The sequence below is a fragment of the Pogoniulus pusillus genome, chromosome 13 (genome assembly GCF_015220805.1).
Source record: "Pogoniulus pusillus isolate bPogPus1 chromosome 13, bPogPus1.pri, whole genome shotgun sequence".
Lineage (NCBI taxonomy): Eukaryota > Metazoa > Chordata > Aves > Piciformes > Lybiidae > Pogoniulus > Pogoniulus pusillus.
Genome location: NC_087276.1, coordinates 8,276,043 through 8,301,728, shown reverse-complemented (window position 1 = coordinate 8,301,728; position 25,686 = coordinate 8,276,043). Strand labels below are relative to the sequence as shown.

Sequence of the window (25,686 nt, the reverse complement as noted above, 5' to 3'; positions counted from 1 at the left end):
AGGGAGATCAGGTGCCAAGGGCACACAATTCATCAGAGCCTAGATTTATCAGAGTCCCTCTGCCTACCACATCAAGAAAGAAGCTGGCTGTGCAAAGGCTCTATTCTGCAGTAGCAAAGCATTGCACCTGAAGCATCCTGTGCTTTCTTGAATCAGTGGATATGGGAATAATGGGAATAGGAGGATTGGCAAGCTGTGACCAGTCCTGTCAGTTAAAGGAAACTGCCTGGTGTCCTAAGGGCTCCAGGATCATGTCAGACAAGGGGCCCTGAAACCTGTCTCTGTCCTCCTCTGTAGGGCACACAGCCCTCGTGCTGGCCATCCTGCCCACCTGCCTTCACTGCCCAGCACAAGGCAAAGGCTGCCAGCAGCAGCACCTCTCCTAGGTTCCAAACCTTTTCTTGCTGCATTGCTGTGGCTGCCAGGGTTTTGTGGTTAATGTGCAGCTTACACATTGCTCTCCCTACTGCTGATTCATGGCATCAGGAATGAGAGATGATGACCAGTGTTGAATTTAACGGAAAGCTCCAGGGCAGTGATCAGTCCAGGCTGCCTTCTTGGACTGATTAATGCCAAGGAGAAGGAGTCTTGCTGGAAGATGTGATTGATCACTCTGCAGAGGAGCACAGACGCTGTGGTCAAAGGCTGGCCCCACGGGATTTATGAGCCTGCAGATGGTGAAGGTTGAGTCCCCAGGGACCTGTGTGCCATGGCTCCCACCTGCCCTTGGTTGAGAGTGCCAGTGGGGCCAGAGCAAGAGGGCAGAGGGGGCACAGACAAGGGTTTGTGTGCTAGGACTTGGAGGGCACGCTGACGTACCCAGGCACAGTTTCCCTGCACCAAGGACAGCTGGCAAGGCTCCCATCATGCCATTCTCCTGCCTGCATCTTCCACCCCCAGCCATGCTGATCCAGCTGTTCACAGCTGTGCTGCAAGCCACACGGCTGTTCTGATCTGACTTAACAGCCATGTTCTGGAAAAGCCTGTGGGGGTTTCTGCAGCTGTGGCATGGCAGGGATCATACATGGCTCAGAACACAAGAGGTCAGGGTCATGGCTAGGGGCTGGACACAGTGGATGTGTAGCTGCTGCACATCCATCTTCACCCAGAGGCACTCCCACAGGTGAGGGTGCCTCTAGCTCACTGCTTGGGAGAGGGATATTTTCTGTGCCAATGAGTCCTGCAGTCCTTCTCCAGTCCCACCATTGACAAACTCATGGTATTTATATGTATGTATCACAGCCTAAAGGGTCTCCCTGTGCCCTTCAAGCAGGCAGGCAACACAGCTCTGGCACAGAGACAGCAGCCTCAGGCAGCAACATGAGTGGGATCTTAATAAATAACTAACTCATCTTTCTCTGCCAACACCTCCCACCACACAGGGAGAGGATGACAGCCAAGAGATGCTCCTTCTCCTCTCCAGAGCACAGCAGTGACTGCGCATTTATTTCTGGTTCTCAGAGGGATGCAGGCTCAGCTGTGTCCCTCTGCCTGGAGCTGCTGGATCTTACCAAAGATACTGCCTTTTGTGCTGGGGTGGGACTGCCCTGCCACAGCCAGCAGACTGCAAATTCATGGTCTGGTGAACTTTGCTCATGTTGCATGGAAAGAGCATCTCTGAGAGAAGGGCACAAGGTGGCTCCCAGCTCCTGACTGGAAATGGCAGTGACAGATATAAGTCCAAGCCCTGTGAACAATTCAGGGATGCTGGAAGTGCTTGTTCCCAGCTCAAGCAACCTGCCAGCACCCAGCCCTCACTGCCAGCAGAGGACCAGACTGGAACTGGGGCTCTACAAGGATGCAAAGGGGAAAGCTGAGGTTGCACCATCTTGTGCCCATTAACATGTGCACCATCCCAACCACCGTCTCTGAAGTAATGCCACGAGTATCAGGAAAGGAAGAGAATTCCCATCCACATGGGTGGCATTTCACAGCTGCCAAAATGCCCTCCCTGACAGCTCCCCAGCAGCATTTCCTTGGTTCAACAGAATAGAGCCTGCCAAGAAGAATCGGCTTAGCACCAGATACAGGTGCCCTGGCTCTTGTCCCAGTGAAATCCTTGGTGCTAAGCTGTGCTCCAGCCTGTTCTGGGATGAGATAAGGAGATGAAAATGGCTCTTCAATGCCTGTCCTTAGTGGCACCAGAGTTTCTTGGAGTTGTACTTTGCTACTCCGGTAAAGCCTGGTTCACTTCCTTCTGCAGCTTCTTGCACCATTCCTGGGGATGCCCGCCTGGTTGTGTCAGCAGTAGAGGGAAGGATGTCAGTTCTTGGAGCCTACAAATGCCTTCCCAACACAGAGGGTGTCACCACAGAACGCCTGGAGCTGCCTCACACCCATCCTGACTCACACAGCAGGGAGTAAAATGAATAAACACTTCAGCCTCTGCAGCGGCAGCCAGGGACAAGCTGAAAGAGCCCAGCTGTCTCAATGCATGCACTCTCCAGGGGAGCAGCCACCGTGCTAGCCCCCTGAGGCTCCTCTGCCAGCACTGGGATCCTCGGTCTCAGCAGGTCCTTGCAAAATGGGTCCCTAATAGAGAGGAGAGGGGAGGAGAGGTCTGCTATAAAACAGGGCTGGCATCTTACCCAGTGAGATGTTCCTGTCAGCGGGAGATGGGCAGTGACACTGCTGCATGAAAGCTGCCTTCTTTATCAAAAGGACCTGGTGTCCATGACAGCTTTTCTTCATCAAGGGACTTCTGTCAGCAAGACAGCTTGAAAGTGACCTTGTCCAAAGATCTGCCAAATGTTTATGGAGGGGAAATAAACCCTGAAAAACACACCCGAAGCTTTTGAGATCACACCTCACAGGGGAGCTGGGTAGGATGGATTGCACAAAAGCTTCTGGGACATGAACATGCACATGTGGAGAGCTCACCAGAGGAGACATCTATGCCAGGGACATGTCCCTGAGATACAGCACTTGTTTTCCAGCCTTCAGGGTGATGACAACTTTGGGCTGTGGCCAGGCTAGGTTTTCAGTCCATGACCCAAAGGAGAAGGGCTTGGTGTGCTATCACAGAATCACAGAATTAACCCAGTTGGAAAAGACCTTCGAGATCATCGAGTCCAACCTATCACCCAAGACCTTTTAACTAACAAAAGCATGGCACTGAGTGCCTCGTCCAGTCTCCTTTTAAACATCTCCAGGGATGGTGACTCCACCACCTCCACAGGCAGCCCATTCCAATGCCAATCTGTGAACTTCTTCCTAATGTCCAGCCTAAACCTGCCCTGGCACAGTTTGAGGCTGTGTCCTCTTGTTCTGTCACTGGTTGCCTGGGAGAAGAGACCTGGGCCCCAGCTTGTACTCTGGCTCTTACAAGCAGCTTGGCTTCTACTTTCTGTATTTCCCAGGGCCCTGTAGACTTTGGATATTAAAGTTTTGGGATTACTAGAAGCACATTTTGCCCTTCTTGGCTGCTTCCCAAAGGACTGGAGAGCAGGCACAGCCAGCTCTGCCACCTCCTTGCTTCCTGCATGCCACACCAGAGACCGCATCCTGTTTTATTCCACCTTCCTCTACTGGATCCATGCCACAATTTAGACTAATCTAAATTTTCTTGCACCAACAGATTTTTCCTCCAAGATGTTTCCCCAGTCAGTAATGCCTTTATGTGCTGTCTAAAGGTTCATCCCAAATCTGGTTTGGACAATTCCCAGTTTGAAACACGAGATGACTACCAGAGCTAATGGGGGAAGGAAGGAAGGAAGGAAGGAAGGAAGGAAGGAAGGAAGGAAGGAAGGAAGGAAGGAAGGAAGGAAGGAAGGAAGGAAGGAAGGAAGGAAGGAAGGAAGGAAGGAAGGAAGGAAGGAAGGGAGAAAGGAAAGGAAAGGAAAGGAAAGGAAAGGAAAGGAAAGGAAAGGAAAGGAAAGGAAAGGAAAGGAAAGGAAAGGAAAGGAAAGGAAAGGAAAGGAAAGGAAAGGAAAGGAAAGGAAAGGAAAGGAAAGGAAAGGAAAGGAAAGGAAAGGAGAAGGGAAGGAGGGAGGGAGGGAGGGAGGGAGGGAGGGAGGGAGGGAGGGAGGAAGGAAGGAAGGAAGGAAGGAAGGAAGGAAGGAAGGAAGGAAGGAAGGAAGGAAGGAAGGAAGGAAGGAAGGAAGGAAGGAAGGAAGGAAGGAAGGAAGGAAGGAAGGAAGGAAGGAAGGAAGGAAGGAAGGAAGGAAGGAAGGGAAGGGAGGGAAGGGAAGGCAGACATAGCTGGAGAACCGCAGAAAAAGGGACAGCCTGGTTCCCGGAGCAGCCCCTTATCTCGAGACTTCACTTCCCCTTGACAACTGTTTCACAGAAAAAAGGCAGGGCTGAAAATGTCCAAAAGATCTGTTCCTGGTCCCATCAACAGTCGCAACCCTTTTCGCCACCTCCTTCCAGCACAGAGCTACTCCATTTCCAGAGACATCCTTCCATGCAAATCCTCCCTTCCTCTCCTGATCCCCGGGGAATTCACACGTATAAACGCTTCCGCGGCGGGGATCACAACCCTTTTGCACGTGTAAGGCATCTCGCAGCAGCAGGCTGGCGGAGGAGATGTGGAGCGGGGACAGCAGTGTTACTGCCTCCTTGCTGCCCCGTGCAGCGCTCGGCTCCTGGATCCACTATTAACATGTAAATACCTTTTTATCAGGTGCGACTTTAGATAGGATCCACCTCAAGAGCAGAGATATTAGCAGGAAAATGTGTCTTCCCAACTGATGCAGAATGTCAGTGCTGAAGGACGGTTTGAGGAGCCTGACTGAGGGCAGCTCTGCACTTGTGGGGCCAAGGGGGTTCAATTAAAAAACACCTTTTGAAAAGTTAAGTTACTTTTTTTTTTTCCCCCTACATGCTTAATATCTGTGAAGTAAAACCAAGGCACAGATCATAGAATCATAGAATCAACCAGGTTGGAAGAGACCTCTGGGATCATCCCGTCCTACCTATCATTTGTCACCATTCTTCGTGTATGCATTGATGATGTTGTGTCAATAATCAGAAATAGCATCAGGTTGTTTGCTGAAATAGTCACTGGAAGAATTGCTAAAGATGCCCAAATGATTTTAAATTCAAAGGCAATTCATTATTTAATTCAGAAATAGAGTATACTGTTAAATATGTTGCTCTCAGGTAGTAAGGTGGGACTAGATGATCCTTAAGGTCCCTTCCAACCTGTTCTTCTGTGAATCCAAGAAGCCTCCACTGAAGTGGATGCCTTTGGAGGCCCAATGCCCCACAGGCTGCCTCACTGCACACCCTGAAAGCAAAACTCTCCCTGTGTGCTCTGCAGCGGGCAGGAGCTAGGCTGTGGCAGGGTGGGAGCCCAGGCAAGGCGAGCTGCCGTCAAGCATTGCTCAGGTCCCTGGCTTGGGCTAGCCTGGCAACCCCTAATGACAGCCTGTTCTCGCTGCCCGCCGAGCTCTCATCCCCCAGAGACACAGACCTGTTGCCGGCAATTATAGGCGGTTAGCAGATCCTCGGCTACCATCAGCGTGGACATAATTGCTACTTGTTCTCACTCGCGGCCGGGAGGGACCGGGCTGCCCAGCTCTGCATCTCCTGAGCCTTCGCAAATCCCCGCAGGAGGGAGAACAGCAGCTCAGCATCTGGGACATCTTTCTTTTGTTTTCACCGAATATATGCAAATATCAGCACTATTAAAAAAAATTAAATGTTGATCCACCAGAAAACTTTTTAGGCTCTCCAGAAGTGTGTTGCAGTTTTCATTCTAGTGGGGTTGTCTCCGATTTCCCCATGGAGGTGACCACGAAAAAGCTTTTTGGTAGCGACTTCGCAGCGCAGTCTGGGATCTTTTCCTCGCTCAAGTTTATCCGAATGGCTAATTTAAACTTGCATCAAATATTGTTCACCTGAAGTTAAATCTTACACGGTGAAGGCTACTTTTTGTTTATAAATCAAAAGGCTTGTGGCTCCATCAAGGAGCACAAAGAACAGCTGGATCTGTACTTTTGTGCAGTTTAAAACACGATACTCTCCCTTTTATTTATTTTCCCTTTTTTTTTCCAACTCGGAAGGCTCAGCAGGCAAGCCTCTGCAGAGATGACGGCTTTGCACCAGTGAGATCCGCAAACATGTCTCTTCTTTCTTGAACTTTATTTTTCTCACGGTCTGTGAAAAGGCAAGATCAGGTGATATGTGTGGGATTGGCCCTGTACAGGTGCAGATCAGGTACTGGAAGAGGTGGAAAAACGTTGCCGTGTATACGAAAGAAAGAAAGAAAGAAAGAAAGAAAGAAAGAAAGAAAGAAAGAAAGAAAGAAAGAAAGAAAGAAAGAAAGAAAGAAAGAGAGAGAAAGAAAGAAAGAAAGAAAGAAAGAAAGAAAGAAAGAAAGAAAGAAAGAAAGAAAGAAAGAAAGAAAGAAAGAAAGAAAGAAAGAAAGAAAGAAAGAAAGAAAGAAAGAAAGAAAGAAAGAAAGAGAGAAAGAGAGAAAGAGAGAAAGAGAGAAAGAGAGAAAGAGAGAAAGAGAGAAAGAGAGAAAGAGAGAAAGAGAGAAAGAGAGAAAGAGAGAAAGAGAGAGAGAAAGAGAGGGAGAAAGAAAGGGAGAAAGGGAGAAAGGGAGAAAAGAAAAGGAGAGAGAGAAAGCAAGCGCGAGTGAGCACATCTTTGAATAGGCCCGGTCTAGTTCTTGGCAGGATGACTCAGGCTTAGCTGGCAGACTATGGGAACAGGAGTGTGAGAAAGTCACTCAAGCGGAGGGGAGGGAAGATTCAAGTCCTCAGGCAAAATACCTTTTTTCTTTTTTTTTTTTTTTTTTATTAACCCACAAACTGTCCGAACCGGCTGGGCCCGCGCCCGGGACAGACACCACCCTGCGGCTTCGCGTTTGCCCCGCGATGCGAACGCTCCGCACCGCAGCTGCTCCGCCACCGACGCGTGCGAGCGCCGGGGAGCGCAAGGCACAGCGACGGCTGCCCCTCGGCTTTCCGTGTGCCGCCACGCACCCCTGCCCTCTGCCCTGCGCTCCTCCGAGCAGCGACGGGACCCTGACGGTACCCGGCTTTGGTGACACTTGCATGTGGGCAGGGGCAGGCCGCCGTGGAACGACGCGGGTAGCCGTGGCGGTGCTAGCTGAGGGCACCGTAGAAGAACGTGGGCCACCGTGGCTGGCACAAGAGGCCGCGGCTAGCCTCGCATACGGTAGCTGTGCTCCGGGCACTATAGCTGGGACCAGACCGCCGCGTCCAAGTCATCACCCCGGAGGGCCCTGGCCCCCCACAGCGCAGCCCGCCCCGAGGCCGGCAGTCAGCGCCCCCGAGGGGAGCGGGCGGTGCCGCGCCTGCCACGGGCGCAAATTAACCCGGTAATTAGCACGGCGCTCCCCAGCGGCCGCCGCCCTCCCCCCGCGGCCATGTCCTCCCACCCCCGCGGGCGGCGCCCAAGGGGTTAACCGCGGCCGCTCGCCTGCCCGCCCCGCGCCATTGGCCGGCGGCCGCCGCGCGGCGCCCAGCCAATGGGCGGGCGCCGTCCACGAGCGGGGCCGCGTGCGGTCGGCGCCCATTGGCTGGGCGCGAGTGTGGGAACGGCGGCGGGGGACGGTTCACACGAGCCGCGCGCGTGCGGCCCGCGCTATAAGTACGGGCGGCCAAGGGCGCGCGGCACCCGCCGGCCCCGCCGCCCGCCGGAGCCTCCCGCCCCCCGCTGCGGCCTCGGCCTCGCTTCTTCCGCGGCGGCGCCTGCTGCCGGGGCGGGCGCAGGATGCCGGCCGACCTGATGGAGAAAAGCAGCGCCTCGCCGGTGGCCGCCACCCCTGCCAGCGTTAACGCGACGCCCGACAAGCCCAAGACGGCGGCGGAACACCGGAAGGTAAGGGCGGCCGGCACGGCTGGTTCCGAGACGGGCAGTGCCGGACGGAGCAGACCCAAGCGCTGACCGCCGCCTCTCTTGCAGTCCTCCAAGCCCATCATGGAGAAGCGGCGGCGGGCGCGCATCAATGAGAGCCTAGGGCAGCTGAAGACGCTCATCCTGGACGCGCTGAAGAAGGATGTAAGCGAGGGGGGGGGGAGATCCGGGTCGGGGGGTGCGTGGGGGGACCGACACTGCCGTCGGACCGGTCTGAGCCCCGCCTGTACCTGCAGAGCTCGCGACATTCCAAGCTGGAGAAAGCTGACATCCTGGAGATGACGGTCAAGCACCTGCGGAGCCTGCAACGAGCCCAGATGACCGGTGAGTCCCGGGAAGAACTGGAGGGAGGAGGGCTGGGGGCGACGTGCTGCCTGCCTGTGTCCTCGGTAGTGAGGGTAACGGGAATACCTGGCTCCAACACTTGTATTCCCGGCACGAGGGAGTGATGGTGCGACACTGTGCTCTGTACCTGTATCCCCAGCACAGGCTGCCAGTGGGCTCCCCACCTGCGTCTTGGGTACTGAATGACCATACGGGACACGGCATTCCCCACCTGTGTCCCCAGGGGATGGTGAGGGACACTGTGTTTTGTACCTGTATCTCCAGAACAGGGAGTTTGAGAAGGGATGCCATGCTCTCTGTATCCCCAGCACTAGGAAGGCTTAGGTTGGATACCCCTCTAATAGTGGATCTGTGGTCCCCACCTGTATCTGTTTTTGAGGGGGCAGAAGACACAAGAGCTACCCAGGGGAACTGTTCCCAACCTGGACCCACAATGCTTAAAGATGTAAGAGGACTCTTAAATGTTGTCTGTTCTCCACCTGGGTCCCTGATGTTGAAAGGCTTGTTAGAGGAGGGGCCATACTCTCCATCCAGATCCTCCGTACCTGGGGGATGTTGCCAGAGGGGGCTGCACTCCCTGCCTGGATTTCTGGCTCAGAGGGGTTGCAGGATGCAATACTAGTGGGCTGCACACCCAGTCCCTGCAGAGCATGCTGACTGCTGTGCTCCTTTCTCCACCCACAGCTGCGCTGAGCACAGACCCCACTGTGCTGGGCAAGTACCGTGCCGGCTTCAGCGAGTGCATGAACGAGGTGACACGGTTCCTCTCCACCTGCGAAGGTGTCAACACTGAGGTGCGCACTCGGCTTCTGGGCCACCTGGCCAGCTGTATGACCCAGATCAACGCTATGAACTACCCAGCGCCCCCACCACCACCCCCACTGCCACCAGCCGCAGCCTTTGGGCCACCCCTGGTGCCGCCGGGAAGTGGTGCAGGACCGCTTGCAGGCATGCCCTGCAAGCCAGGTGCTGATGCAGCCAAGGTGTACGGTGGCTTCCAGCTGCTGCCAGCTTCCGATGGGCAATTTGCCTTCCTCATCCCCAGCGCTGCCTTTGCTCCTGGTGGTGCTGTGCTGCCCCTGTATGGCGGCCCACCCACAGCAGCCACTGCTGCCTCGCCTCCTGGCCCACCACCTAGCACAGCTGACTCCGTCTGGAGACCTTGGTGAGGGTGGCAGTCACTGGACTGGACTGAGCACAGCACCCCGTGCTGCTAGCACGGCTGTACATAGGTTATATGTTCATATTGGATTGTGCCTTTGTACCATAGCACTCCCTCGACAGTGTTTCGTGTTTTACACGGAATCTTTTTTCTCTCTTCCCTCCCCTTCCTTATGTGACGCCAAAGACTGGGGGAGGGTGGGTTTGTTTTTTCCATTTTTTTTTTAATTTTTTTTTTTACTATTATTATTTTGAATGCTCTTAAAATAAAAGTCTCTTCCATTTTGGAAGGCCTTTGGAGATAAACTGGAGTGCTGGCATGTGTGTATAAGAGGAGGGAGCCCAGCCTATGGCTTGTTCTTGGTTGCCTGTGGATTGTAATACTCCAAGGCTGCCTTGTCCTGTTCTCTAGACTGGAGCTGTCACTCAGATCCTCTTGTGTCCCCCCTGTCTTGTGAAATCATCTGATTCTTCTCCCTTCCCTGAGGCAGATGTAATTATGGCTGCTTGGAAGCAGCTCGGCTGAGCAGACTTGTTAAAGAGAGCTTATGTTTGCAGAGCTGGTGAATGCACTAAGAAGGCACCTCTGCTCTGTTCCTGGCTCCTCAGATTGATGGAGTGGAATAGCCCAAGCAAAGCAAGATGGATTCTGCACAGAGACTCCATGGCTCTGAGTCCAGGCTGCCTGGGTGAGCCTCTGTCCCGGACCTGGAGGGGCCCACTCCTGGGCCATGGTGTAAATTGCAAATGACTTCAGTCAGTTGACTTAGAGCGGTGCCTGCCAGCTTCTCGTATTACGAAACCAGTGGCTCTCTGCAGGACAAGCCTGACACAAGTGCTCCTGTCTCCCGGCTGACAGGCTGCAGCAGGCGCTGGGCACCGCCTTCACCTGGACTTAAAAGCACAGAGCTGTTCCCGGCCCTGAGTACCAGCCAGGCTCTGTTTGATGATTAATGCTCTGCATGTGTTTTTGATAGAGTTGGGCATTTCCTCTTGGTATATGGAAAACATGTGTCTGGGGCAGTGGCGTGGGGCTGTGTGGACTTGTGGACTATCTATAAGTGTGAGCAGCAACTGACCACTTTGACTTGGGGATGCCCCTTTTTCAGGCAAGATGCGAGCCTCATGAATGACTGTCTCAGGTTACAGCTTGCATCTCCCCTAACAAGTTCTAACTCAGAGCGGACAGCTTTAAAATGTGCCAGAATCCACTGGGGTTTCCTTCCAAATCCTGCTGCAAAAGCTTGTTGGATTTTGTCTGGATCAGCCAGGTGCTTGACTGTATCCAGGTGCTGGGGAAATGAAAGCTGAGGAGAGTGTGGAAGCATTAAATCTGCTGGGGTTTGAATCTCTCTCCAGCTTTCCCTGCTTTCTCCCTGTTTACAAACACATCTGAAAATGTGCCTTGAGATGCATTTTTTGAGAGAGGGTCGAGGGTGTCCACGATCTCTCTCTGCAGGGTGTACTGAATAGATCTGGGCATTTAAAAGGGGATGAAGGAGCTGATTTTCCTGAGTGCTGCAGAGAAGCTTTCCCTTCTGTCTCCCAATGCCCTGCTGACCTGTTTGAATTGCTCCCTTGAGTTTTGGGAACATTTGATTTGCTGTCCCTGGGGAGGCATGTAGCTATACAAGCTGAGCCTGCTTTTCTTTCCACCAGCCATGGCATCACCTTTCTTCACTGGAAGTACTCAGGGCAGGACTTGAGCCCACCTTGTGTTTAAAAGAAGCTCTTGCAGGACCTGTCTTTCTGGGAATTGCATCAGACCAGCTCCTGGTGCTCGATGGCCTGCAATGGAGCTGATGCAGATCTGTAACATCACCTGTAAGAAGTGAGGTTGTTCCAGCTTAGAGTTTTCTTTTTTCCGTTGGAGCAGTTCGTTTGGAAAGCACACTAGAGAAAGGGCAGGGAGGGTGGGGAGGAAGGGAGATTTTGCTGTAGGCTAATGGAGAGCACATCAAGCAGATCCAGGAGTGAAAGACAAGATGAACCTATTTGCTAATGGAGTTTAAATAGCCTAGTATAAAGTGATATGCCATGTTTGGACCGGTTTCTCCAAAGCTTTGTTTACTTTATCCCACAGCCTGTTGACATGAGAGATCTGCTTGAGTTTGGGAGCTTTGAGGGGATCAGAGCAATTCCCAGGAGCTGCACTCTTGATGCCAATTCACTGAGCCCATGACAAATTGGGATGACAAATGCAAGCTGTGAGTCCCTGGATCATTATGAGCAGGAGTTGCCTTTCAAGTGCCTTCCAGCTGATGCTGTGGGATGAGCTGGCAAGGATAAAGGAGGGATAGAGAGTGCCAGGGAAGGGACAGGGGTGAGCTGCTGGATGGTGGCCTCTTGTTTGGCTGTGGCTCTGCAGGGTGGGTAGGAAAAGGGACCGGACTTGGAACTGCTGAATGGGATACAGGTCTTGTTGACTTTGCTGGACGTCCTGGTGAAGCATGTCTGCCAGCCAGCAGAGAGGACCCTAGGGAAGGCAGGAGCCAGATCTGTCCCTTCCAGATTGTCACTGCTGGACTTGCAAGTGGTTTGCCACAAGCCAGTGCATGCATTTGCAGCCCAGAGAGCAACTGAGCTGCAGGGAATGGTGCTTCACCCGTCGGCAGCACACCTGCACGGGAGTCCAGGACCAGGGGCGTTTGCCTGCCTCCTCCCAGCACCCTACCATGCCCCCCACCCACCACGGGGCTTACATCCGTGGCTGCTCTTCATATCCCTGCAGCTCCCTCCCGTCATCCGCAGCCTGCCGTCCCGGGAAACCTGTCATTAAAGTCAATTAACTTTTCCCACACTCCTCGGGAGCAGCGCGGAGACCCCTCCTCGCTTCCTCCTTGGCTCTTAAGTGCTACCATATGGCTCAGGCCCCCGCGCCCCCCCGCCGGCCCTGCCTTTGATTCCATCCAGACAGCCGGGGCTTTATGATTTAAGCCGGGAGAGCCTCGTACCAAGCCCTGGGCCGCGCTGCGGCCAAGGTGGTTTTTTTAGCAGGCAAGGCTGTTTTCTGGCAGGAAATGAATAGCTCCCAGATGAGCGCAGGAACCTGAGAGGTCGTGAGAAAGGAGCGAACCCCCGGTGCGGTGGCGGGCTGCCAGGCAGCGTGGGGAGCGCGGGAGGGAGCAGCCGCTGCCACCGGCACACGAGCCTGCGCCGGCCCCCGCTGGCAGGCGGCGAGGCCGAACGCCGGCAGCCTGCCGCCGCACGCCGCCCGGCCCCGCGGCCCCTACCCGGCTGTCCCCAGCCACCGGCCCCGCTCCTGCCAAGGGCCTGTGCCCGCTGCTCGGTCTTGGGCAGGGATCCAAGCATGCAGCCCGCAGGGTGCGTGGGGATGGTGGAAAAGCAGGCGAGCAGCGGGGACGCGGTGCGGGAGGAGCGAGGCAGGCAGTCGGGAGGTGCCAAGGGCAAGAGCCCCCAAGGACCAGCACCGCGAATCACAGAAACATCCAGGTTGGAAAAGAGCCTCCGAATCACCAAGTCCAACTTATAGCCCTACTCAACAAGATTCACCTGAAACCATATCCCTAAGCACCACATCTCCCGGGGGGTGGCTGGCTGCGGTGATCAGGGTGCTCCAGCTCCGTGGCTCCCGGACAGCCCAACAGCTGGGAGCTCAGGCTTGCACCAGCCTCCAGGCTGCCTTTGCTCTTCCACCGCCCCCAGGGCAGGGCAGGGCAAGGATGGGGACCTGTGATTTACAGGATAACACATGTTTTTAAGTGAAACGAGTCAAACAAAAGCCTGGTTTGTTCTGCGGAGCATAGATTTCCTGAGGGGGCAGCCCAGACAAATGACTCCTCTCAGGATGGTTAAACATTCCTGGCCACGCCATCAGCTGGTGCTGGGGGCAGCGCTCCCAGCTGGGACAGGACAAATTTCTCACCGGCTTTTGCAGCAGGAGCAATCTCCAAAAAGCCCTGCCCTGGAACTGCTGTGTCCACAGCACAGCCATGGCAGGGCAGTGCCCCAAGGCTACCAGCTCTCCAACAGTACCTGGCACAGCTATGGCTCAGCCCTGGGCCAGCACCCAAAGTGAGCTACGGGCATGTGTCCCTCATGCCAGCACTGCAGGGCTGAAGGGGAGCTGGCCACAAAATGTTTGCCAAGGGTGGTGCTGGGGCAGCAGGGTAGGGTAGAGGTGCTGTTGCTGAAAGAGAGTCATGGAGGAAGGGCTACCTGAAACCTGTAATGATTAAGAAGCTGTTTCCAGCCAGGGTTTATTGCCGATAAAGCCAGCTCAGCACAACTGCTGGGGCATTAACTCTTATCTGCCCATGAGGGTAAGAACCCTGGGCTTCACCTTCAGGCCTGAAGAGAGCAAACACCCAGTAGCAGGGATGGCATAGCCTGCACTGTGCCCTGTCACCATGTGGACACAGACAATGTCCTGCCCAGGTGGGACATACTGCCCTGGCCCATGCTTCTCAAAGGCCCTGGCCCCAGCTCCCCTCACCTGCCTCACAGAGGGGGAGCAGCAGGAGCCCAGCCGCAGGGGCAAAGGTTCTGTACCCGAACTCTTGAGGGGCTCAGCTGTACAAAAGCAGTGTCTCACTTAATTAAAAGCAGAGCAGCTGTAAGGAGCCTGCCAGCACACCAGCATGGTAGCTCAGGCAGCTCTGTTAGAGCAGAGGCTGAGAGCCAGCATCACTATGGGGCTGGGACATGCCCAGGGGCTGGGAGCCAGGGCCGGGTCACTCTTTTGCTCCCTGCAAAGCCATGCCTCTCTTTGTGTCCTCAGACAGGGACACTGCATGCGGATGCACCAGAGTACCTTTCAAGAGCCTTTCCCAAGGGTGCCCTGCATTTTGTTGAGTTCTTTTGGCTGCCAAGGAGGTCAGAAGGCTGTCAACGATGAGTGGAGGCTGCCGCAGCTCTTCCTGCTCCAGAAGATGGGCTGCAGCTTTGTTTTCTGGAAAACATTAGGAGTTCTTGAAACCATAAAACAATCTGGCTGGTGTCTCTCCCTCTGACGCTGGAAATCTGGACAGTGTTTGTACCAAGAGTTTGAGCAGGATGTAGAGACACATGCTGAACCTTGCAGTTACACATCTTGCCTGGCTCTTAGCTCCCCAGCCCTGCTGCAGCCCAGGAGCAGATAAACCTCCATGCCTTCTGGCAGCGCTGATATACACAGGGCATATGGTCAACAAGAGAGACAGTTCTGGGCCTGAGCCCACCACAGCCCAGCAGCATCCTCACTGAGGCATAACTGGTATAAAGCAGGACCAACACAGGCTGATTCTATTTGGCTCAGGAAACATTTGGTTTTGTTGGCAGCTCCAGTATCAGGCTGAGCCCCACCCCTGCTTCCATCAGCAACAGGCTCAGCTCCAGACCTGGAAGACAACCTGCCTTTGTCCCAGCAATGAAATGAATCCAGTTTTTGTAGGGGGAGAGCAAATGGCCTGCTGCACTCGGGTTCAACTGCAATCTGTAAATGCAGAGTCATACTGGACCCCTTCCTGGCTACGGAGAAAGGACCAGGATATCCTTCAGGGCTGTGTTGTGGTGGAAGCTGAGGAAGATGATGAACCTGGGAAGGGATGGGGAAGCTTTGGGATGATGATGCTTTGAGACAAACTCTTTCACTAGACAGCGTTCCAAATTGAACCAGTCCCACATATGGTAAATGGTAAGTTGGAGCCCTCATCCCCCGCTCTACACCTGGGAGGGATCTAGTTGATCAGCAGCTGCACGAAGGTCTCATTGCAAGGACCCCAGTGGGCCTTAGGGATGCTTCTTTTAACCCTACAGCCAAGCCCCACTCCTCACCATGGGGTTAGCACGGGCTTGTCCTGCAGCGCAGAGCTCTGCACTTCCCTTCCCACGGAGCGGCTTGCTTTCAGCCGCCCTTCAGCTTTCATTGTGCTCTGAAAGAGAGGGGCTGGCAGCTGGACAGCCCGGGCTGGTGTTTCTGAGCAGGCTCCAGGCAGCTGTTAGTGCTTGCAAGCAGTGCTGGCGCTCGCCGCCTTCCCTGCTGGGCTCAGCTGCGTGCGGTCAGGCTGCAGGCGGAGGCTGTGGGCAGCCCCCCTGCCTGCGACGCTGCTTGTTTGGGTCAGGTCTCCGTGGAGGTTTGAGAGTGGGTCTGGCGCTCTGCACTAGGTGAGTGGGGTCACGTCTCCCCAAAGGGACAAGGAACTGAACCACCACGGCCAGCCAACAGCTGGATGAATGTGGGAGGGCAATGGGGTGGGAAGCAGGCAAACAGGCGAAGGGGAGAGCGGCAAGGCCAGGAGCTGCACTGTGCTTGCTCAACCAGCACTGCAGCGAGCAAGAAGGTCAGAACACATATGCGGGGAGCTCCTCCCGCAGCAGGGCAGACCAGCATAGCCACCACTCCTCCCTCCAACCCTCACCCCCCACAACAGACCTTGCACAGGGTGAGGGCTTCCTTATCGCCTGGTGTTTGCCTGTCTGGAGGAGCATGCTGCCGACGGGGCTGGTTAACCATCACCCATGGGAAACAGGACAGGAAAAGATTTGACAAGACAAACTGTCCGTGGCCCCACATCCTTCATGGGGGGGGTTCAGACCCTACCCAGCCCTATGCATTTGCTGGCAACTATAGGCTGCTCCAGCCATGCCTCCAGTGTCAGCCAGTTTTCACAGCTCAGAATTGTCCCTGGTGTGTTAAAGCCCTTTGAGATCCCTCTCCCAAAGTAAACAGGAGCCAGTTTATTGCTCTCTGGAGTTGTCTCCTGGGGAGGTCAGGAGGGCTCTCCTTAGGGCTTATGACAGCCTGCTAAGCCTTGCTGAGCCAAGGTGTTAGCAGAGCACCATTCTCTGGGAAGGCATTTAGCCCTGGGGATGCCTGCAGCTTGCTCTAAACCTGGAAGCAAAGTCCTGTTTGTCTTGCCTTGCTCTTCAGGGTACTGTGTTCTGGGCTTCCCTGCCCACTCATTTATGGCACTGATGCAGAGCATCGCCATGGCCATAACTGCCAGTGATTTGCTGATTGTACCTCTTTCCAGTTTGCTGGGCCAGAGAAAAAAAAACCCAAATCCCTTTCCAAGGTTCGAAACCAGGTCAAGGATGGGATTTACTTATGCATTTGCTTAAAGAGTGTTTGGTCATAAAATAAGACCAGTGTATCTCAGGGGAGAAACAATGCCAGCACCTATGTGGACTAGCCTGTCACACAGCTCACTGTTCTCATCTACCCCCCTGTGCTGTGGAGGCAGCTGGGGACCCCCACATTCTCTCCAGCCTTCATGTGCAGGACAACCCCCGTGCAGGCTGCCAGCTCTTCTTCTGGCACCAATACCTCTGCAGCTCAGGCAAGTTGACTGAAAGCTTTCTCCAAGGGCAAAAGCACCACAAAACCAGGCTATGTGTACCTGAGCCAGCTCAGCATTCTAGGGACTGCCCCTGGCAGGCTCCCTGCCTCCAGCCGGACACTGCCAGGAGGGGCTGCAAGCTTTTGAGAGGGGAGAACCCCACCCTGCATGCAAGACCCTAGCAGGAGTTTGGCCGCAGCTGCAGCAGGGCTGAGCTGAACAATGCAGGATATCTGGAAACAGCCAGCTACCATCGACAGAATGTGGGAGAGGAGCTGCCCACCATGGGGCTCTGCCTGTGCGCAGGAGGGACCACACAGACACTTCACCATCAGGCCCTTCAACAACCCCAGGGTGCCTGCAAAGAGCAGCACAGATTTTCCATCCACCACCAGGTTGGGTCCCGCCCCCAGAGCTGCTCCATCACTCTCCAAAACATGGACGGTGGTGTGTGCAGCCCATAGCAGAATGCTGGGGAAGCTGTGCTTGCTCTGCTGGGTGCCAGGGTGAATCAGGCATTGGTCTGGGGTCTGAGTAGGTGGGGGTCACTAAGGCTAAAGGTGCTTCGCGCAGGACCACGGGGAGGAAGGAATAAGAACTTGGCCTGGCAGAGTCCCTGAGGGCAGCCTGGGGAAAAGGGCAACAGTGCTGAGGCTGATGTCGGCACAGCACCGTGACAGGCATGAGGACACCCCCCATGTGTCATGCGGTCACAGCCTTGCACTGTGCAAGCCACGGAGCACCAGCAGCTTGCCTCAGCTCTGCCAAGCCTTCGGGGAAGGAGCCCGTGCACAGCCACATCGGGGCATATTCGCACAGAAAGAGTAAAACGTCAGACACTGGGAGTTGTTTCAACCCCGGAGCCGCCTCAATAGCGAGCTGCCCTCTGGAGACCTCCCCTCCGGCCGCAGAATGGAAGTAGCAACCTCAGCACTTTGGCAGGAGCAGCGAGCTTTCTGCCTCCCAGCCCCACTGAATAGCAGCAGAATTCATTATAGCCCCATTTCACTTCTCCTTCCAATTATCCCCACGGACAATGGGCCAGGGCTGTGGCGGAAGGTCCCTTTCAGGAGATGCCGGTGGCAGGACATGCTGCTGGGGCTCAGCCGAGAGCCCTTTTGCTGGAGGGCAGTGACCTGAGTCCAACAAATGCCACTTTTTGGCCCAGGCAGTGAGTGTGCAGAGGGCAGCAGCGCCAGCACAGCACAGCACATCACTGGAGACCAGGGGATGCTCCCTGCAGAGCTAAAAGCACTTGTTAACAAGAGCTAGCCCAAATGTGAGAAACACCTGCTAAACGGGCCTGTTTTGATCAACGGTAAGGTATCGGTGATTACTTCAACTAAGTACCACAATGTCCTTTTATCTTTACAAATGCAGTGGCAATTTCTCTCTGCACGGTGACCTTGGAGTCAGCAGACCACAGACGCTACTTGTATCATGGCCCTGACCCAAGCGACTGGGCTCCTGCAGCCGACACCTTGCGCTGTGGCCACCCAGATCACCACTTTCCAGACAGCCATGTGTGGGGCCATCAGCAGCTAAGGTGGAGAAACTGGCAGCAATTGGTATTAGAATCCATTTGGGTTCTTTGAGGGCTTGGAGCTGTTCTTGAGATTCAGCAGATAAACATGACACCCAGCTCCCTCCCTGGCTTCTGGAGAGTCCCCTCTCTTTCAGAGATGCTCTGCTCCAACCACATTCATTTCTGCACAGCTACCCAGAGCTCACTGGAGGGAGATTGGAGGGTGGCTGATACTCAGAGTAAATTTTGGGGAAGTGGGGAAAGGGGGAGATGTCCAAAGCCCACAGGCAGCAGTGCAAGCAACAACAACCTGGTTTATGCAGCCACCCCATCCCTCCAACCACTGGCTCTGCAGATGTAAAGACTGTTTTAGAGGAGCTGGCACAGAGGAGTGACTTTGCGCCAGCAGGTCAAATGCTGGCACACTCAAGGCCATGCACCTCACCAAAGCAGGCTGTACTCCAGGCTGGAAAGCCTGCAGAGAAACTGCAGCCCTTGGGTGCAAAAAGGGTTGAGAAAGTTTCAGATGGAGGCAGACAGGACACTCAGCCTACTTAGTTTATCAGGAAGAAGATCAAGAGGTGACTTCATTACAGTCACAAGGACCTTGATGCATAAGTACCTCGGTAGAAATAACAAGCCAGGTACTTAAGAGCTCTTTAATCTAGCAGGGAAAAGCAAAACAAGAACCAAATGCTCCATATTTCTAACTGTCTGATGATTAACTCCAGAAGGAAAGTCAGGAACCCAAGCTGGCTTCCCTGAGCTGCTACAGAATTGGCTGGGGTGTCCCACACCAGCATCACCTGGAGCAGCATCTTTTACCTTAAAGTAAGATGCAAGAAACGTTTGAAGGTGGCAGAAGGGCTGGGAGGCTAGGGCAGAACAGAGTGGCTAGCTACTTAAACGCTTTGTCTGCAGAGGACACACTCCTCAGCAAGTGAGATGGCTGCTTCTGGTCCCTGAGACAAGGCACTGCACAGGTGGCATTGTCTGGGGGCAGTGGTTAGTGTGGCACGGAATGGGTGGCTGTGGCCAGGAAATCTGTGAAATGGCATTTCACAGGCAAAAGCACCTTGTGCCAAAGGGATCCAGCTGCTAAGGTTCAAGCTCTCAAGCAGAGGGACAATTGATCCTCTCTCTGCAAGCTCACAAATCCAACCAAAAGCTCCTGAGGCCACAGGGGAGCTGGATCACACAGTAGCCAGCAGCACTCAGGTAACATGCCCCTAGGATCTCCTGCTGGGTACAGCTAGCAGGTACTGGGCCGCTGTGTCTCCATGGTGAAGCAGGAGGAACAACTTATGGCACAAAGCCATTCACGGTTCTGTTTGCATTCTATTTTCCCCTTCGTTTTTACAGTTTTGTGGTTAAAACCCACCAACCTAACCAGGGCCCTGTTGCAAAGCATTGAGAAGAGTCCTGGCCCAGAGGGGGTTGGCATAGGGCCCCCCCCCCGTGCAATCCTGAAATCCTGACACCCGGCGTGCCGCCAGCAGGGCTAACAAAAGGCCAGCAGCAGGGCCAGCCTGTGGTGGGAGCAGAGCGATGCCGCTGCTGAATAGTCCTTCCTGCACAGAGGAAGGCATGAAGAGGCGTAATCAAATAAGGGTATCAGCATGGTGCTCCTTGAACGAGGATCCCAGCGTGAGCTGATGGCGGGGCCGCATGGAGGTGACAGGTATCTTTATCCTGCCACGCAGGAGAGCTCCAACATCCCGCTGGCAGGAATTTGTCTGCAAATTTCCCCCCATTGAAAAGAGTGAGGAGGCTGTTGAGGAGTGGACTGAGATGATCACTTGATTAAGGCCGGGGCAGGCGAGGTGGAGGGATGGGGCAACTCCTGAGGAGTCCTGCTCCCAGCCCTTAACCTCTCCTTGGGAGGCTGCAAATTATATCTGTTAATGTATCAGCCCCCTGGTATCCTACAAATAAGTTGTCTGGCTAAGTGTGTGTCAGACGTTTGCAGGAGGAGTTGTTACCTTTTCATCATTTAATCAGTATCATCATCATTTAATCTATCCTGCAATAAACATTAACCCGGTGAGTCCCGGGAAAGGCAGGTAAGGAGGCTCACCAGCCCACTTGGACTGTAAACACGAGCAGGAGGCACTGGCTGCAAAAGGGCTTTGAAGAGCAGAGGGGAAACCCTGCTCCTCAGTGGAAATAAGAAACCCTTTGCCACGGGGGCAGAAGTATTCCCATCTCCACTTGCCATCCTGCTCTCCTGCCAGCCCAAGATGAGGGGGTGTGCAGCGCCAGGTTCCCTCTCCACCGGGGACCAGAAGCAGCCAGTGAGAAGATGCTCCCCTGGCGTACCGTGGCTGGGGAAAGGGGGGACACACATCAGGCACTCCCCCTGGGTGCCAGAAGTGATTTACGCAGTGCACCCGAGAGCAGAGTCAATTAAGGTCACATTTCTGTGTTGCTAAACAACAGGCGGCTCTGGGTTCAGGCCCGCTGAAAAGAAAACAAAAGCCACCCCTTGAAACGGGGGCTTTGAGAGGGTTCAAAGGAGCACGAAACAAAAGGAGGGCTTTGTGGGCTGCCCTCACCCGCGCCTTCCCGGGCCCTTCCGCCACCAGAGACACCGTTAATGTGGCAAGGGGGAGTTTTTAATTGTCCGGCACAAACAATGCTGGCATATTTAGGCCGGCCTCATTACAGAGCCATCCAAAATGCTTGAGAAGCATTCCCACCGCTTAGCATAAATAGCAGAAACACTCTTTCACCAGCAGAGCAGGTCCCATCTGCTCCTGGCCCGTCCTCACCTTGAGTTGCAATGGTGAGCCCACAGGGCTGGCCTCTCTGCCCCATTGCTTCCAAGCTTCCTCACAGGAGCTCATCTCCCTGTCCTCTACTCCCTGCACACTACAGGAGCAGCGGGCAGAGCCACAGGGATTTGCAACTCAGTGGAACTGCTCAACTGAATTGGCCAGTGTGGCAGCTCCAGCTGGGGTTTGCTCCATCCACCTTGTTCTGGCAGCTCTGCCACAAGCTGATGGGGCTCCTGACCAGAGAAAGCAGGCACACGCATCCTCCCCAGCTCACGGGGGCCTTCTGATCTCAGGGACCTTCCCCAGCTGGGCTGAACCTCAATCAGGAATAACACTGATATTGCCCAGGGAGACCCCCAAACCCAACTAGGGATGAGGGTCTGGATTCTTAACAGCTGTGGTTGCTTCGGATTTACACTCCACTCCAGAGCTCCCTACCAGCTTGCCAGCTGGTGCACCACTGCCCTTGACCCCAACAGAGTGTCTCACCGGCCCCTTGCACTGTGCTGTGCCAACAGGCCATCTCCCAGGCCGAGCACGTGGCTAGGAGGGGGCTGCCCTGGTGAGGATGCAGCTGCCCCAGGGCTGGGAAATGGCATGGCTGCAGATGCCACAGGGTCAGCTGCTACTGCCAAGTGCAGTAATGTGTCTGGCATTTCCCAGGCAAGCGGTGCTGACAGGTTGCAGCCTGGCAGCCAAGGGCCAAGCTGTGCCAAGCAGGGCAGTGAGGCTGCTGGCACTGCAGGGCTGGACAGCTGATACCAAGGCACAGAGAAAAGCCAGTCCCAGTGCCATGGGCAGAGTCCCTGCAGAGACTGAGCTCCCCTCCATGCACCGGAACGTCTAGGACTAAAGGCACTGTGGCTGCCCACTCGGCATATCTCACACATTCGAGGAGCCCAGAGACCCATTTGCAGCCTAAGCAGCTTCTGTGCACCCCAGCCGGCTTGGCTCCCTGCTTTCCTCCTGGACATGCAGCTCCTGCGTCTGAAGGGAGCTGCTTCCGCAGCCGTGGGCAGCCGGCGAGGACAGCCGGAGCAGAGAGCCTGCTTTCACCACGTGGGGCCTGGCAAAGAGCCTCCTCAGCCTGCAGGGATCAAAGGGAGCGGTGTTTCCCGACTGATACCTGATCCCGGAGCTGGAAGGGAGCCGGCAGGCTTCCGAGTGCCTCCTGCACCTCTCCCACCACCACGCAGCGCCGAGCGTGCCGAGGGCCCCGTGCTGCTGCCGAGCTGCGTTTTATGGCACTGCAGTTTCTGCCAGCTCCCTCTTCCACCCCTTTGCCTCCCCTTTCTTGGAAGCATCCAGCTCCCCACGCCCCGCAGTTTATTAAAAATCCTGGGTACCTTGGAAGAGACAACACAATAGTGTATTTGTTACAGCTGCCTCCTATTAATGGACTGCCCCTTTTGATTTTAGAGTGGAACTTTTGGCAGAAAACCAGCATCCAAAAGGGAAAATGGTTGTAAAACTCGGCAAAAGCAGTGGGGGGGTGAGGGGGAAGTCCCCAGCTTTGATCAGAAAGGCTTGAAGATGAATCGCAGTGATGCCTAGGCAGATTTGCTAGAGGTGAAGTTCAGCCGCAAGGAGGGGAGCCAGGGCAGGCACAGAGGGGTCTGGCTGGGGCAGTGATGGGGCTGGGGTGGAAGAGAGCCATGGCAACCAGAGGTTCAAAGGCCTCTGCAGCAAGGAGCAGAATTGGAGGATTATTCACTTTCTATATTTTCACTCCTGCAGCACACATGGCAACCTAATTGGCCAGGATGAGAAGTACAGCTCGAGAAGACAGAAAAATATTTGCAGCTGCAAGCCATTAAAGGCAAAGCCAGCCTTGCTCTTACACTTTAATTACCCTGCTGTACACTCCCCTCCACGTACCAGAGCTAATGTCAATTCAAAACCCCTTCTGATCTTAAAAGGCCAAGCTCAATGCCTGTCTGCGCTGGGGTGGCAGCACTCCGCTGTAGTGCGGGCTCAACGCCTTGCATGGTGTCCAGGCATCATCTCTCTCTCCTCTGCCCCAGCACAGACCTCAGCACTGCTTCTGCAATGCTGACATCAGCCCTGAGCCCTGCTGAAGGAGTTAGCTTGGCTTTTTTATGGAGGGAGTGAGCTCTGTCTTATGTGGTCAGGGTTTCTCACGCAGCCTGTGCTCTGTAGAGTCTGCCCAAGCTCATCCCAGCGTCTCCCTGCAGTGGCAGCATGTGGCAAAGCCCTTTCCAGGGCAGTATCTGCACGTGTCCTCCTCACAGCCTCCTCAGCTATCATTGCTGCTTCTGCGTTTCAGCTGAGTTGCTTATTCCCCACGACTGAAAAGCACTTGTTGGGGAGATTTGTCCCTTCTTGGCACCCAGACCCACCCTGACAGCTGGAGACACAGGCTGACAGACAAACCCCATCTTCGCCGCGCCAGCCACAAGTCCGTGCCTCGCTTCCCAGCACCGCAGGCACTGCAGGTTCCCTGGAGGACCACGCTGCCTATGGCTAAAGCACAGCCACCCCTGAGTGCTGGCAGCACAGCCCTGCCCGCGGTGGGGCTCTGGATTCGGTGAGAGGTGGCAGGGTGGCAGCCAGAGCCCAGCCACCACCGTGCTGCTCCCGGCTCCTTGACTGCTCATTTCCTTTTCCGCTCCTGCAGCGACACCAAAGATGTTATTGCAGGTGCTGGCTCCGGCCCCGCTCACTCCCCCGCATGGTTCACTTGGCTTCTCCTGAAACCTGAGTAGAACTGAACTCATTTTATGCCATTTTATTTCAATGCTCCGAGGGTTAACCTTGTGCCAGGCGTTTTTAATCCAGCTATAAATATGACAGAGGAGAGGGGCTTCTACTTTGCTTAACAGGATAATTTGTTATTGATTATTTTGAAGCTTTCATGCAATCTCCTTCCAAATGCGTGAGCTGGGTGGGAAGAGGGTGCTTGAGCCTGGGCTAATTTTAAATTGAGCTGGAAGTTGCTTGGTAGCACAAAAGTGGCATTGCAGGATGCAGCCAAGGAGCCCAAAAGATAGGGAAGGACCCTCAAATGGAAGGGTCTGAAATGAATATGTGGTATTTCTGCTGGTTTCAGGTGTGTGCAAGGAGAAGACCCACCTGAAGGTGCTGGTGCTGCCGGTGTTCACCAGGGCTGATGCAGGGAGCTCTCTGGCACTGAGTTCCCACCATGCTGGTCCTGGGGGGCTGAGGGAGCATCCCTGTTTCTGAGGGAGATGCTTCAAGTGCAAGAAGGAAATGCAGGGAGAGGAGAGTTCGCTGGCTCAGCAAGCAGTGCCTGGGGACATCTCTGCTGGAGCCAACGTGCTGGGAGGTGACACAATGTCACTGACACTGCTCAGGGACCGACGGGTGCAGCTTAGCAGAGCCTGGCAGGCAGGCTAGTGCAGAGGCAGCAATGCAGCTCTGCCAGAAGCTCCATTAGGCCTCTCCATAAGGAGTGCAGCAAACAGGAACCAGACTCTGTCTCTCCTGCCCTGAACTCTGCCAGCCTGGCAGGAGATGTCCGGGAGGGCAGAAGTGATGCCATACCTTGGACGTCCACTTACACCCAAGGATTGGAAGGAAGCCAACAACTGGGGAGGGCAAAATGACAGCTAAATAAGGGTGCTGGCCACTGCTGGCTGCCACCCAGTGCCAGCACCACAAGTTGTCCAGTGGCAGGTGAAAATCAAGCCCTGATGGGAAGATGTTGCCCAGGGCAGGGCTAAGTGCCAAAAAGAGTGATCTTAGCCCTTCCACAGGTCACAGCACAGTGGGGACTTTTCCAGGTATCCTGTCCTCAGTGGAAATTTGCCATAAACCGGTCTCAGCCCTTTGGAAGGTAAAAGTTCCCTGTTTCCCCCAGGAAAGGACTAGTTAGAAGACACATCTCAGGGTCTGGGATCTGGGCAGCTGCCATGTGCCCAGGCAAACACTGGGGCTGCTCCCAACTCTGCCCCGCTCAGCTGATCCTGGCCCCTGCCGAGTCCAGGGGGGCAGTGTAGGGGGAGCAAAGGCTCCAGATTGGAACCACATGGAAGCACATTTGCAATGAATTAGGCTGAGAGCCAGCAGCTCTTGCTTGGCCGGGTGTGCAGCCAATCTTTGGGGATTGTCAGCTCCTCCCAGGTTTCCACAGCGGATGTTCCCCGGCCAGAGCGCAGCTGGGCTCTGTGTGAAGCCACAGCCAAGGCAGCCCAGAAGGAGATGAGTACACAGGCGGGCAGGGACCCTCGCCCACACGCACAGCCCTTCTGAGTCAAGTGGGCCCCTGAGTGCTCCCTGCTTCGGCCAACCAAAGGGGGAGAGGAGGTGGCATATGCTCCTGTGCAACCACCCAGGGGTTGTTTAGCTGCTCCCAGCCTTGCAGCACTGGGGCACAGGGACAGTTGCAGCTCAACAATCTCTCAAGCTGCGCCCAACTTGGTGACCGAGGTGCTGATATGAGAGCACATCTTGGGGGCACCTGACAAAAGGTCTGACCCAAGATGTGGGGAAGAACACTCAGCCTGGCTGTCCTCACAGAGGGCGAGACAGCTAATGCAGGGGTGCAGAAAGGCTTTGAGTGTGCATGTCAGAGAATGACACTAACAACTCTTGTGACAACCTGCCAGGAAAACTTTTCAGATCATAATTCACATAGCATTTGTATCATGTTCCCTTCCTGTTTAAAAAGACAATATGGAAACCATGCAAGAGGTTATTTGCTGGTCAGGCGGGCTCGCTGGCTGCGCTCTGTCACGTGCGTCCCTTTAGGAAGTGATGCCACCCTGACAGACATCACTGCTAA

At 54.8% G+C, this 25,686-nt stretch overlaps 1 protein-coding gene across 1 annotated transcript; it reads left to right on the top strand.

The window, feature by feature from the left end:
• The first annotated feature begins 7,601 nt into the window (after positions 1-7,601).
• Positions 7,602-9,645, top strand: HES1 (hes family bHLH transcription factor 1). Its single transcript, XM_064152905.1, has 4 exons — positions 7,602-7,797; positions 7,882-7,977; positions 8,070-8,157; positions 8,863-9,645. The coding sequence occupies exons 1-4, from the start codon at positions 7,690-7,692 to the stop codon at positions 9,345-9,347; spliced, it is 777 nt and encodes a 258-aa protein (XP_064008975.1). The 5' UTR covers positions 7,602-7,689; the 3' UTR covers positions 9,348-9,645.
• Positions 9,646-25,686: the final 16,041 nt, after the last annotated feature.

Coding starts and splice junctions, on each gene's coding strand:
- HES1 (XM_064152905.1), top strand. CDS start 7,690: ATGCCGGCCGACCTGATGGAGAAAAGCAGCGCCTCGCCGGTGGCCGCC. Junction 7,978..8,069: donor TGGACGCGCTGAAGAAGGAT/GTAAGCGAGGGG, acceptor CTGTACCTGCAG/AGCTCGCGACATTCCAAGCT. Junction 8,158..8,862: donor GCAACGAGCCCAGATGACCG/GTGAGTCCCGGG, acceptor CTCCACCCACAG/CTGCGCTGAGCACAGACCCC.